This window comes from Gorilla gorilla, chromosome 11 (genome assembly GCF_029281585.2).
Source record: "Gorilla gorilla gorilla isolate KB3781 chromosome 11, NHGRI_mGorGor1-v2.1_pri, whole genome shotgun sequence".
Lineage (NCBI taxonomy): Eukaryota > Metazoa > Chordata > Mammalia > Primates > Hominidae > Gorilla > Gorilla gorilla.
The window spans coordinates 74,972,492-74,984,834 of record NC_073235.2 but is presented as its reverse complement, the minus strand read 5'-3'; the positions used below and the strand labels follow the sequence as shown (position 1 = coordinate 74,984,834).

Here is a 12,343-nt window from a genome sequence, read left to right as displayed (position 1 = left end):
GAAATTGTGACAACCAAAGAGAAAGTCAACCTGCCAGAATATGCCAGTTTCCTAAGAACAGTAATGATTTTCCCCTCACAAGTTAGTTTCTCTAATTTGCATTTATGGAGACATTAGATAAATCTACCAACATACCGTTAGGTTCAGGGAGTTTATCTCCTTTTGTGGCTCACAAGTTACCTTTTCCAATCCTTTGGATTCTACTTTCACCAAATAAAGCAACCATTTCCCATTGCTAATTTCTTTTGGCCACTGAATGTTCAAGGTTGCTGTGCCGAGGTTTGTAAGAGGTTTACCTAAGTTTATCACCTGTTAGAAAATAATACATATTATCTCAGTCTAATCTTCTCAATGTAAATTTAAGTAGCAGCTCCTATTACCAAGAGAAGGAAGCTAAAATATCTAATGTAATCCTATAATAAAAGCACAGGCTCCAAAAATGGACTATAGATAGGGCATTCAAAATAAAGACTTGTGCCTAAAGATTTTTGTAAATAAAAACAAAAAGGTCAAAGGACAACTGATAGCTAACTCGTTCTAGGAACAACTGCTGTATGCAACAGAATCAGCAGTGTAGATATACCATGTTCTCAACATATGCCCAGGGAAAATCATGTGTGAATTTGTGAACTGCCCTGTAACCACCCTGCTTGGCCAATGACAAGGCCTGGGCCAAGGAAGTGTACCAACAACCTGCTTCTGGAAAACCCCATCCACTGCAAAAATGAAGCTGCCTCTGTCCCAGAGGAGATTCTGCAAAACCATTATTAGGACAGCCATGAATCTGAGAGTCCAAGCTGGGAACAGAGTGACGTCCTGCGGCAGAAGCCAAACACAGGAGGTAAGAGCCCTCTTGGTGTCGAGACTGTTCCAGAACCCAAAGACTTCTTTTCCAGCTGCACCTGCATAGAGATCATCACCACCACCACCACCTGCCCCAGCTGTGTCTATAATGCTAAGAGACACACAGAGGAGAATTCAGCCTCTTCATTCTGCCGGAGTCAGGTGGGCCCATGCTTGCCATTTGAGGCTTTCACCACAGTGGTCACTATGCCTTCAGGAATGTGATTTTAGCCACACAGACCTAAACCCATGTGTGAGTTACGAACAGACTCCGTACCCTATGTTTATGTTTATTCAACAGGACAGAGAGTCACTGTGATTGCCTACTTTGAAATGGTTCAGAGCCAATCACTGCCTTTCCTACAGGCATATACCAAATCTACATTCACCACAAAAACTGGGCTTGTGAAAGGTAGGCATACATTAATATTCTTTCAACCACAAGCAGTAAGAAAGATGACCTTATAAAGGAGGAAGGAATAAATCATAACGCATTCTAAACTGAACTGGATTCTGAACAGTGACAATTGTTCTCCATCCTGGAGGATAAAATTTTTACTATAAGCCAGTATGTTCTTTAAAAGCTGGCAAACTAATTTTTAACTCATGATTTACTTATAATGCTTATTAATATTGCTGCTTTATTAAAATGACATACTCAAGACCATACCTAGTATATGTCAGGTTTTGGTATAATGAAAAGACCAACTGCTCCAACTTACCCTGAATTCATACTCTATTAAACTTCCCACTTCATCTTCAGATTTCATAGCTTGCTCGCCAACAACTGTACCTCCAAAATACACCTGGGAAGGTTTAGCAACTCTGTCAAATTAAAAAACACCAGTTTTAATGAGGATTGTAAATGGTTCTTTCAAACATTGATTTGTTATGCTAAACACAAACACTTACCCCGAGACCGATAAAAGCAGTTCAATAACCACTTTTGCTTTAGCTGTAATTGGAGCCAAATTATCTTGATTGCTTGTTCTGAAAATGAAAAGGAAACAATAGGGTTGTATTTTACCAGTCAGTTTTCTCACTACAATTAGACTTCTTTTATGAGGTAGATCAGGGCCAATTCATTGACTGCCCATATTTTCATGAAATAATTCTGAATGGAGAGGTTGATGTAACTCTTACGTTTCTAACTTCAGATTAATATCCAGATCTGGGGTGTCAAAGGTGACTTCAGTTGTACTTAAAACCAAATAAAAAGTGACCTAAAAAAACATAAATAGCTGTTAACACAGGCCATGCATACAAACACTGCAGTGGTATTTAAAACAGTAAAATACAGTATATGAAGGCATCACCTACATTTGAATTTCTTTTAAAAGGATTTCCGAGCTCACAGTCAGCTTGCGAGCCATTCTGGTTGGCAACACAACTCAACTGTTTCTCCTGTAAAAGAAGCACGCGCTAGGTCACAATCCACTCATTTGCCACACAGTGTTGATTTTTTTCCCCTCTCAGCTGGTCTCTAACAATACTTACAGGGAAAGCCCTCAGTTCTCTATATGCAGAATATGTTAAAGTGTCTGGAAACGTTGCAATCAGTTTAGCCTCATGGGCGTCATCGCCATCTTTTGTGGGATTCCTTGGGTTGGAAGGGCTGTTTGTCACTGTTATTTCTAAAGCAATATCCTTCTGATCTTTTAGAACTAGTTCTGGTACACCTTTTTGACTATTAAAAATAAGAAAACAGGAACAAAAAGGCAAAGTCCTCAATACGTTTCCAGTAAACTTTCTCAACACAAAGCCACCATGAAGCCAGAATCATTTTTTGCTAGTGCTACACAACGATTCTTACATTGGTAAATAAGAAAATTTGTCTTGATTTCCTTCTCGGGTGCAAAATTTATATTCTAGTTTAAGGTTGCTGTTACATACATTGTCATCTCCACATCCCTCTTTTAAGAAGTGAACCTGTAGGAAAACGAAAACTATTGTCAATTTACACCATTCAGGACTCAGGAAGGCATCGATGTAGGTGACTGGCTATTCCACACAGTTCATTTCCCTGTGTGACAATTACCAATGCAGAATTCAAGCTTTAAATATACTTTGCCACACATCAAATTTCCATTCTGTCCTTCAGTAAAATTGTGTTTGAAGAACACTTTGACCAGGGCATGGAGGCAGTGTGGTATAGAAGAGTGTGACCCAGCAGCCACACAGATTTGGGTTTGAAACCCAGCTCTACCCCTTACTTAGCTAGCAAGTCACTTAACCTTTCAGAGTCCAAGTTTCATCATAGGTAACGTGGAGATACCACCATTCTAACTTTATAGGGCTACTATAAGAAGTATCAATAATAATGATGATGCCAACGATTATAATACTCGATTTACATATCTTAACTCATTTAATCCTCACAACAGGCCTCTAAAAAGATACTATTATTATGATCCCCATTGTAGAGATGACGAAACAGAGAGCTTAAGGTCAGGTAAGCAAACAGCATACTAGCACCATGCTAATGGGTTCTTGATAATCACACCGATAAATAGAAAATCATCTCTAGCTATGGAGCTGGGAATGTACACAAGTAATATTAACATGATAATAACAAAAGTACATAAAAGTATACAGAAATATAAGGAACTATATTTGGTGACAAAAATGATTGACAATATGCAGATGTAAGCATCAGCTCCTGAGACAGTGAGGACTCACTTTTTTTTTTTTTTTTTTTTTTTTGTTTTGTTTTTGAGATGGAGTCTTGCTTTGTCGCCCAGGCTGGAGTGCAGTGGCGCGATCTCGGCTCACTGCAAGCTCCACCTCCCGGGTTCACGCCATTCTCCTGCCTCAGCCTCCCGAGTAGCTGGGACTACAGGCGCCCACTACCACGCCCGGCTAATTTTTTGTATTTTTAGTAGAGACGGGGTTTCACCGTGTTAGCCAGGATGGTCTCGATCTCCTGACCTCGTGATCCGCCCGCCTCGGCCTCCCAAAGTGCTGGGATTACAGGCGTGAGCCACTGCGCCCGGCCAGTGAGGACTCACTTCTGCAAAGCTGCCTCAGTAAGGCACCAGTACCAGCAGCCCCATAGTGGACAGACACTCATCATCAATTAGATTTTTTTTTTTTTTTTGGAGATAGAGTCTCACTCTTTTTGCCCAGGCTGGAGTGCAGTGGTGCCATCTCGGCTCACTGCAACCTCCACCTCCCGGGTGTAAGTGATTCTCCTGCCTCAGCCTCCTGAGTAGCTGTGATTACAGGCATGCTCCATCATACCCGCTAACTTTTGTATTTTCACTAGAGATGGGGTTTCACCATGTTGGCCAGGCTGGTCTCAAACTCCTAACCTCAAGTGACCTGCCCGCCTCGGCCTCCCAAAGTTCTAGGATTACAGGCATGAGCCACCACACCCGTTCATCATCAATTAGATTTTGAAAGCAAGAACATAATGCCAAATCAAGCTGTCATAGCTGCCCGGGCTAACCTTGCACCTTAACCATCCTAAACCCCTAGCAAACAGACCCCACCTCATATGAGGTATCCCGCAGGCCATCTAATACACATTTTTCTTCCAAAGATGACTTAGGCTATATTAGGCACTAAATGACTACTGTATGCTAATAATACTTTTTTGCTTTGCTGAATTTTGATATTCCTTGATTTTAATGTTCTGACTAGCAACATACTGCTTTCTACATTTCAGTATTCTCAATGGTAAATAAAACACAATGTATTTTTCTCTCTATGTACAGCTAAAAGAGAAACAGTGTTAGAATATAAGCTCTACCATTTATAGTCTTGATAAGTTATAATGGCCAAAAATGAAGAAGGAAAATATGCTCTGGCCCCAAATTGTATTTCATGTTTTTATGTTTATTGCTAATTTGGGAAACAAGTCTTCTCTAACTTTGCATACATTAAAAACATATTAACATAAAAGAATGGCCTTTAAAGCAAATCACTAGTTCTATTCCCTTCAAAGACATTTGATTTAGCATCATAAATGGCAAAAAACTTTGGCAAAATGAAAGTCAGAGAGACTTACATCAATGTGAGCTGTCTTGGGTTCATCTGAATTAAGAATTGGAAGAACTTCTGGAAGTGAATTCACTCGCCTACGAGAGCTTGGCTCTTGGATCTCCACTGAAGCAGTTATGGGAATGGGACGCAGTTTATCTCTGATATTATCCTGCATGAAAAGCATGCAGTCAGAGTTAAGTAGGGTATACATGCTATTGGGGAATTCCAAAACAATGATTTTGTATTGATTAAGAGGTTGCTGGAATAAATTTCAGAAATCTGTACATCACCATATAACCTTTTTCTGTCCTCTTCATAAAACAGATGTGACCATGTGCAGCCCTCACCTGTAGCCACAGGGTTTCCTCCATGCACACTTTCTGTTTCTGCCTCTTCAGAGTTAGTTCTTGAGTATATTTGGGCTCAGAACCTTGGTTTCGAAACTGAACTCTTGAGGATAGCCCAGATTTTCTTCTTTCTTTTTCAGCTTCAAGTGTGCCCACAATTGCTAGATAAAATTAAAATCATATTAACGTAAGTGCATTCATGCACAATCCAGCCACAAGCATGTTGAACTCCTTTTAAGATTTTAATTCCTTGTAGAAAACATTGCCATTGTTTCTCTTCATATTTCTTGGTAATATGCATTTGCACAATTGTGATGGTTCAAATCAAGCTGTCTTTTCCTTCCTTTTGCTGTTAACAATGTTTCAAAGTTAAATTTTCATTGTGCCACCTGGGGGAGCTCAAGAATAAGTTAAAACCTTTCAGCAGCAGCAGTTATTAAGAATCAGTTTCTGGCTGAAGTTCATGAACCCACAGAATACTAACGATAAGCGGAGGAACCCAACACTCCCCCCTGAGCACCTAAACTGATTTTCTCCCTTTAAACCAGTCAATGCTTATTCAAGTGGCCTCGTGCCTTTGCTATCTGGGAAAGGTCTCTAGAACAGCAGCATCTCCTGAGGGCCTGTGAGGATGCAGAACCTCAGGCCCAGTCACACCTACGGAAGCAGAATCTGCTTTATTAATAAGAGCATCACCAGATGATTCTTATACATATTAAAGTTTTAAGAAGCACTGATAAAGGATAGTTGTCTAAACAGAGGAATAATATATTTTAGAGATGGAGAAGTCTTTCGACAGTAGGATGAGACCTTTACCTTAACAAATAAAAAAGAGGCCGGGCACAGTGAATTCTGCCTGTCATCCCAGCACTCTGGGAGGCCAAGGTGGGTGGATCACCCGAAATCAGGAGTTTGAGACCAGCCTGACCAACATGGTGAAATCCTGTTTCTACTAAAAATACAAAAATTAGCTGGGCTTGGTGGTGCATGCCTGTAATCCCAGCTACTCGGGAGGCTGAGGCAGGAGAATCACTTGAACCCAGGAGGCAGAGGTTAAAATGAGCCGAATTCATGCCATTGCACTCCAGCCTGGGCAACAAGAGCAAAACTTTCTCAAAAAAAAAAAAAAATAATAAAGATAAAAAAGAATTACAAGGTAAATTATATATTTTTGAGTGGATGGAGGGCCTGTCGGTCAGCATAATATAGCTCCCACAACCAAACTGCCTACCTTGCACTGGGCTAGAAGGCACAGCCTGTTCTTGATAACCTACACTAATGGAACCTGGAGGGAAGCTAGGATGTGGATGATCAGAATCTCATTTTTTGACTTCAGAAAGCATTCTTTGTTGGTTCATTAGATGTGGCTGCTAAGTTTGTTTTTCATGGGCCAATACTTAAATTACTTACATTCATTAAGCAGTCACTAACCATCAAAAGGGAAAGCAAACCAAAGTGTGCAGAGGGCTGGAGAAGGCAACCTCCAGGACAAAAATCTGCTACAGAAAACACAGAAAATGAATAACTCACATTCTAATATTCACTTTAGAGTTGGAAGAGACCTTTTCTGGGGAGGCTTGGGGTCATACTGAGAGGGACAGAGGCAGCACCAGCTTCTAAGTCTCTATCACAAACGCAAAAGGCGATTGCTTTCTACAGGGTCTTAGATGCCCAGGTCTCACTTGCCTCCTAACCACCGCAGGAGTCACTCCTTCCCTCAGCCAGCTGTCTTTCCCTTCCACCTCCCAGCAGTGTTGGCCTGCTTGGCTAAGCCCTCCCTTCCCCTTCAGATTTCAGCTTGGACCTCACCTCCTCCAGGAAGCCTGTCCTGGCCTCTCCTCGTGATCCTAGAGTATTCCATCTCTCCAGTCTCTACATTTAGGCCCACTACGCTGTGATTTCCTGATTGTCTCCCATAGTGGGGCAAAGCCGAGGACAAGAATCACATCAGTCTTATTCCCCACCACAGTCCCCAGCAACTAGCACAACACCTGATAGACATATGATTTATAGAACAGATGAACAGAAGTGGCAGTAACTGGTTCCCCACTTGCACACACACGCGCACACACACACAATGTGACATTCTTATGCTGAATGTGAGCTATTCAGACCAAAATTTAGAAACACTGACAGTTTCAATAGTAATTTTTGTGTCCATCTGGAGAATTCTTAAATGTCACAGCTGCCAAATGGAATGCTCCCCCATCTTAGCCCTCTGCAGCCTTGACATCATCCATTTATAAGTGACCTGCTAGCTTCACAATGAACCAGATAAAGGCTCACACGCTGCGTGCCCCTCACAGCAAAAGTATGGGAGGTGTGGGTGCAGGAAAACCGTTTATCTGCCAAATTCACTCTAACCTTCCCTAACCCTCCAGACAGTCCACATCATCTTAAAATCTTTGCAGGCCACCTTTGCTAACTGCTTGAGGGGCAAGCCAAGTAGAACACTCATTACGGCTCAATTATAGATATCTATATGTATGGAACACCACATCTGAGGACTGCTGAGCTAAAATAGCCCAGTCAAACAATAAGCTCACATTCTTGGCTACTGGGAGAAGATTTTAGATGTATTAACTTATGTAGCTTTGTAGAAGTTCTGTCTTAGTTCATTTAGAATTTACTGTGGAAGTAAAAGCAATGAAAGCAAATGTTCTTTGAGTGTCTTCAAAGGAAAGTTCCACCCATAAAAGGCCATCCATAAACACTTGGTTAATGGAGTAGCTACATAACATAAAAGTAATACACATGGCATCAAATGCTGTGCTACAGCTAGGAGAAAGTCTGTATTTTATATAGGTGATTAATTTGGGGGAAGTCAAGGAGTGCTCTGATGATATTTCACATCTATAGTCAAACTGAGAGTGGTTTGAAAAAATGGCCATCAGAACAGAATAAAAATGTTTCCCCTTTTTCTCTGGCTGCCTAGTCAAAGAATCACTGTTTTCTCCTTGTGTCTCTAATTCATTCCAAACACTGGCAAAGGGCCCATTATCCAAGTGGGCTAGTGTAAGGTATGGCATTTGGGTAAAAATAACACAAATGATACTGAAAGGATGATAGATCCTGAAGAGTCACAGTATACATTTTCTTGTCATTAAAAGCCACACAAAGAATTGCTTTCTACACTCGACAAAATGCCGGCTGCATCAAAAAGCAAAGCGAAAGGCCACAGCTCCCCCTGTGCACGAAGTCATAATCCATCCACTCTAAGAATGCTTCGTGCAAGGTCTGCAGGTCCCATGGAGAGACCACACAGCAGGAGACGACCCCACAGAAGGGGAGATGGAGAAACCACCTGCAGACAGCTGGAAATCTGGAAAGATGAAGGCTAACTGAGCTTATGACACTGAGAATCAGGTGAAGGGGGACTTAAAAGAAATTAAAGACAGTACATTTATTTAAACTGTCCCTTTTCATAATTCACTGAACTTTATCACAGGTCAGTATCTTCATTCTGTTGTCTTAGTGGATACATTCATTAGTGTTATATAAAACTTCATATCAAGTTAAAGAAGAATTAGAGTACAGCTAAGAACAGAGCCGTGACGTGTGAGAGGATTCACCATTGCAAACCCTAGTCCTTATGTGGCTATTTTTTCCTGTTTCAAGCAACAACTTTAGGTTATTTGAATTAGGTTACATTCTGGAATATTATAAGGGACATCTTTTTAAATAAAGAAAACTATTACTTTAGATAACAGGGAGAACACTTCAGAGGACTCATTACCTCATAGTATCGTAAAGGCTGACAACCATATGAAAGGACAGAATGACCTTGTTCTTCACAAAGTGTCCCTTGGTGGCAGATACAGTACACTAGAATCCCAAACTGCCAGGACCATGGCCGGACCCGGGTTGAGAATTTCCTCATTCTTTTCACTTCCTCTTTGCAGAAAAGATTTTCTTGGAATTCCTATGCCCCTGGCCTTGATTCTGGAGCCAGGGGTCAGGTGACTCACAGCTGAAGAAGTGTGGCTGCTATTAAAACACACCAGAGGAGAGCTTACTACGGCCACTATTGTTAAGAGTATCATTAACGGTATCAAAATTCTTGTCAAAAATCCTGTGTTGCCCCATAAATATATACACCTACTATGTATCCACAAAAATTAATTTTAAAAAATCTTATTTTGAATTACAAAAAAAGGAAGCAGAACAGTATCTAATAAATGACAAACTGCTTTTCATGTCTTCTCAGTTGATCTCCAGCACAACTGTATGCACTAATGACTACTAGGCATTGTTCTGAACGGATAGGAAAACAAACTCAAATGTTAAGGGACTTGCCCTGTGGGTCAGTCAGTATCAAAGCTGAAACCAGGAGCAGAGACCAGGTCTCTGACCTCTCAGGGCCGGCCTGCAAATTCCCTAGGGGCCTGCTCTTGGGAACACAGGGCAGGTGTTCCGGGAGGGAGGGGGCATGGGGAAGAGAAGGCAGCCTGGCAGCGACTCTGTGCTGTGCTCTGGCTCCTGCCGTTGCCCTTTCACAACCACCAGTCACCACCCACCACCTCACAACCACCAGCCACCACCCACCACCTCACAACCACCAGCCACCACCCACCACCTCACAACCACCAGCCACCACCCACCACCTCACAACCACAAAATCAATTTTCCACACTGCTTTTCAAAGACAGAAATGGAGGAAATGGTTGTGGTAGCAAATAAGTACTTTTCCAAGCCATTCTGTCCTAAACCATCTGCTCTGGAAAACTCAAATGGCGACCAAGTGGAGTTTTTTTCCTCCCTCACGGTGTTGTGCCCTCCTGATTAAAAGGGAAACAAAACATACACTTAATTCTTTACACCAGAATTGACAGACCCATGTTGGCCACTGCAGTTTTATTTTTCTGTGATTTATGCAGAACTTTCAACCTGGCAGACAGAAAGTAGACATATTTTAAAGGTACTAGGTACTTACATATTGAAGGATTATAACCAGCGGGGTTAGCAGTATATTCAAAACAGGATTTAACCTGGAGGCTGAATAAAATCAAACACATATTTCTTAAAAGATCCATTATTGCAGTGGAAAAAACCCAACATGTTCCCTAGCTCTCCAATCCCCCCAATGCCCATTGATGATCAACATGTTATAAAAACACTTGACAGACCCTCTTCCCTTTGCCCAGCACTCCTGTCATCTTCCCTGTGGCTCCTCAGGACAATAGAGTCATCATGAAGTGGAGGTGGGAAACTGAGGGGGATCCCACCAAGACAGAGGGACGCTCACCATATCCCACTAGGCGCCCCACACGCTGTTTTCTGGCGGAGGTCAATTCTGTTAGGAGTTACTGTGATGGTTTTCTGAATATTAATCACAGGCCGGGATCTGAAGACAAAAGGAGCGAAAAACAAGCTCAGCCTCCTGTTACCTTGAATGTGAGACTAATTCACATACTAGATAGCATCCTTAGCTGCCCAGCACAGCTTAAAAACACAGGAAAAAAAATACACGTGACGTTTTCCCCCATTGCTGAAGAAAATAACTGTTAACAGATATAAATGTATACAATGCAGAGCCTCATTATACAATATTTGTTTAAAAACGTACACACTTATGAGTACATGTGCAACATGTAGGGGTTTCAGAGTTTTAAAGTAAATATTTTGTCTCCATTCCCACCCGAACACCCAAGTAGCCTTGTATGTTCTTCCAGACACGTCGGTTAAAATTATCTAAAATTAAATATTAAAATATATGTATAATTTCAACTAAATGGGAACTTAATTGCCATTGTTCTGTATGTGGCTTTTTCTCATTCATTTCAGAGGTCTTGTCCTGTATATACACATAGATCTAGTTCACTGTTTTTCACACCTGATGGCGTTACACTGTATCAATGTAACATCCTTTATTTAACCAGTACCTAATCGGTAGGCATTCACATTGTTGAGCTTTCTGCTTTCACAATCATCATCTATGCACACACTTGAGTTTATCTGTGGGATAAATTCCCAGCAGCAGAATTTTGGAGTCAAAGAATATGTGCATTTTTAATTACGAGTAGTCTTGCCAACATACCCTCTGGAAGAATTACACCAACAAACACCTAATACCTGAGATGCTCATGATCAGCGTGTCTACAGTATGTGAATTAATACAGGCAATCCTGAACTTGGGAGTCTCCATTGTACAAACACTTGCCCTTCTCTTCAGCCTCCCTCGGAGTCTCCCACCCACAACCTTCAGTCTTTGCCTTCCTATTGCCAGGATTGACAACTTTTCTACCCCCACGATATCTCTGCAAGCAAAAATTTAACTTTTAAACTTCTTCCCACCTCTGCGCTGCCTACTGCAACCCCGCAAACACTGAGAAGCTGGAATCCAATTCCACGCCCTACTCTGGTTCACCATCTGAAAACATCTTTTCGTATGTTTTGGCTGCCCTGCTCCCAGCAGCCACAGGGGTCTCCACGGGTCTGTGGCCTGACTGCTGCCACAGGCACAAGAAATGCAGGTATGCGGTGGGTTGAGGGGTATGAGTGGGTGAGGAGGCCCACCTCCATTGCTCCCCACCAGAACTCAGAATGGGGCCTGGGGTTTCATTACCACGTGGATTCAGTTAGGCTGACTCTGATGGGCCTGTGGTAAACCCAGCCATTCTGGAGAACAGTGTTTCTATAAGAAAATGCATTCCAAATCCCAAACAGCTAGCTCAAACTTCTGGAATCAATCTGTTGGTAGGCTAGAGAGCACAAGTCCATTCGTGGTGAAGGTAGGGTCCAATAAAGGGTCAAATACTGCCCACATTCCCTGTTTTTCTATTTTCCTTTATTATTTACCATTCTATTTTTATTTTACATTTAGACAGCTGCTAGGTTCTAAGATACTAACTAGATACATTCTTAAGTTTTGAGAGCATATTTAAAAGGCACAGTTGCCACAGATATAGTATTTTATATACTGTAGAATTTTAACAGACATTTCTGCCTAGAACATATTTTAATTTGTTTCTTAAACATACAACACACAATTTTGAGGGCAAAATATACATGAATTATGAAAACTATGTCTTTTAACGTAGAAAATAAGTCTTATTAGTTTGGCTGCCTCATGTTTAAAATTGGTGTTTATTTACTAACTACCCTGAAGTGCTAGTACAATTTAGTAGAAAAAATGCACAGGATTCAAGTCAGGAAGATTTAGGTGCTAC

At 41.4% G+C, this 12,343-nt stretch overlaps 1 protein-coding gene and 1 long non-coding RNA gene across 8 annotated transcripts in view; one reads left to right on the top strand and one right to left on the bottom strand.

Annotated features, from left to right (window-relative positions):
- ITGA6 (integrin subunit alpha 6) overlaps positions 1-12,343 on the bottom strand; it is a 79,780-nt gene that overhangs the window by 16,412 nt on the left and 51,025 nt on the right. For all 5 annotated transcript variants that reach the window (XM_063694999.1, XM_063695000.1, XM_004032793.5 and 2 more), the window contains 11 exons: positions 10,420-10,518; positions 10,108-10,169; positions 5,175-5,335; positions 4,853-4,996; positions 2,657-2,772; positions 2,341-2,530; positions 2,164-2,247; positions 1,987-2,066; positions 1,756-1,833; positions 1,566-1,668; positions 136-309 (listed from right to left, as the gene is read on the bottom strand). In XM_063694999.1, coding sequence (XP_063551069.1) covers positions 136-309; positions 1,566-1,668; positions 1,756-1,833; positions 1,987-2,066; positions 2,164-2,247; positions 2,341-2,530; positions 2,657-2,772; positions 4,853-4,996; positions 5,175-5,335; positions 10,108-10,169; positions 10,420-10,518 — 1,291 coding nt within the window. The remainder of the gene's footprint in view (positions 1-135; positions 310-1,565; positions 1,669-1,755; positions 1,834-1,986; positions 2,067-2,163; positions 2,248-2,340; positions 2,531-2,656; positions 2,773-4,852; positions 4,997-5,174; positions 5,336-10,107; positions 10,170-10,419; positions 10,519-12,343) is intronic.
- LOC109025972 (uncharacterized) overlaps positions 1-12,343 on the top strand; it is an 89,342-nt gene that overhangs the window by 63,447 nt on the left and 13,552 nt on the right. Inside the window, exon 5 of one of the 3 annotated variants that reach the window (XR_010129620.1) lies at positions 8,285-9,281. The exons of the other annotated variants lie outside the window; for them this stretch is intronic. This is a non-coding gene — a long non-coding RNA (uncharacterized lncRNA). Of the gene's footprint in view, positions 1-8,284; positions 9,282-12,343 lie in introns of those variants that run through there. 3 annotated transcript variants of the gene reach the window in all.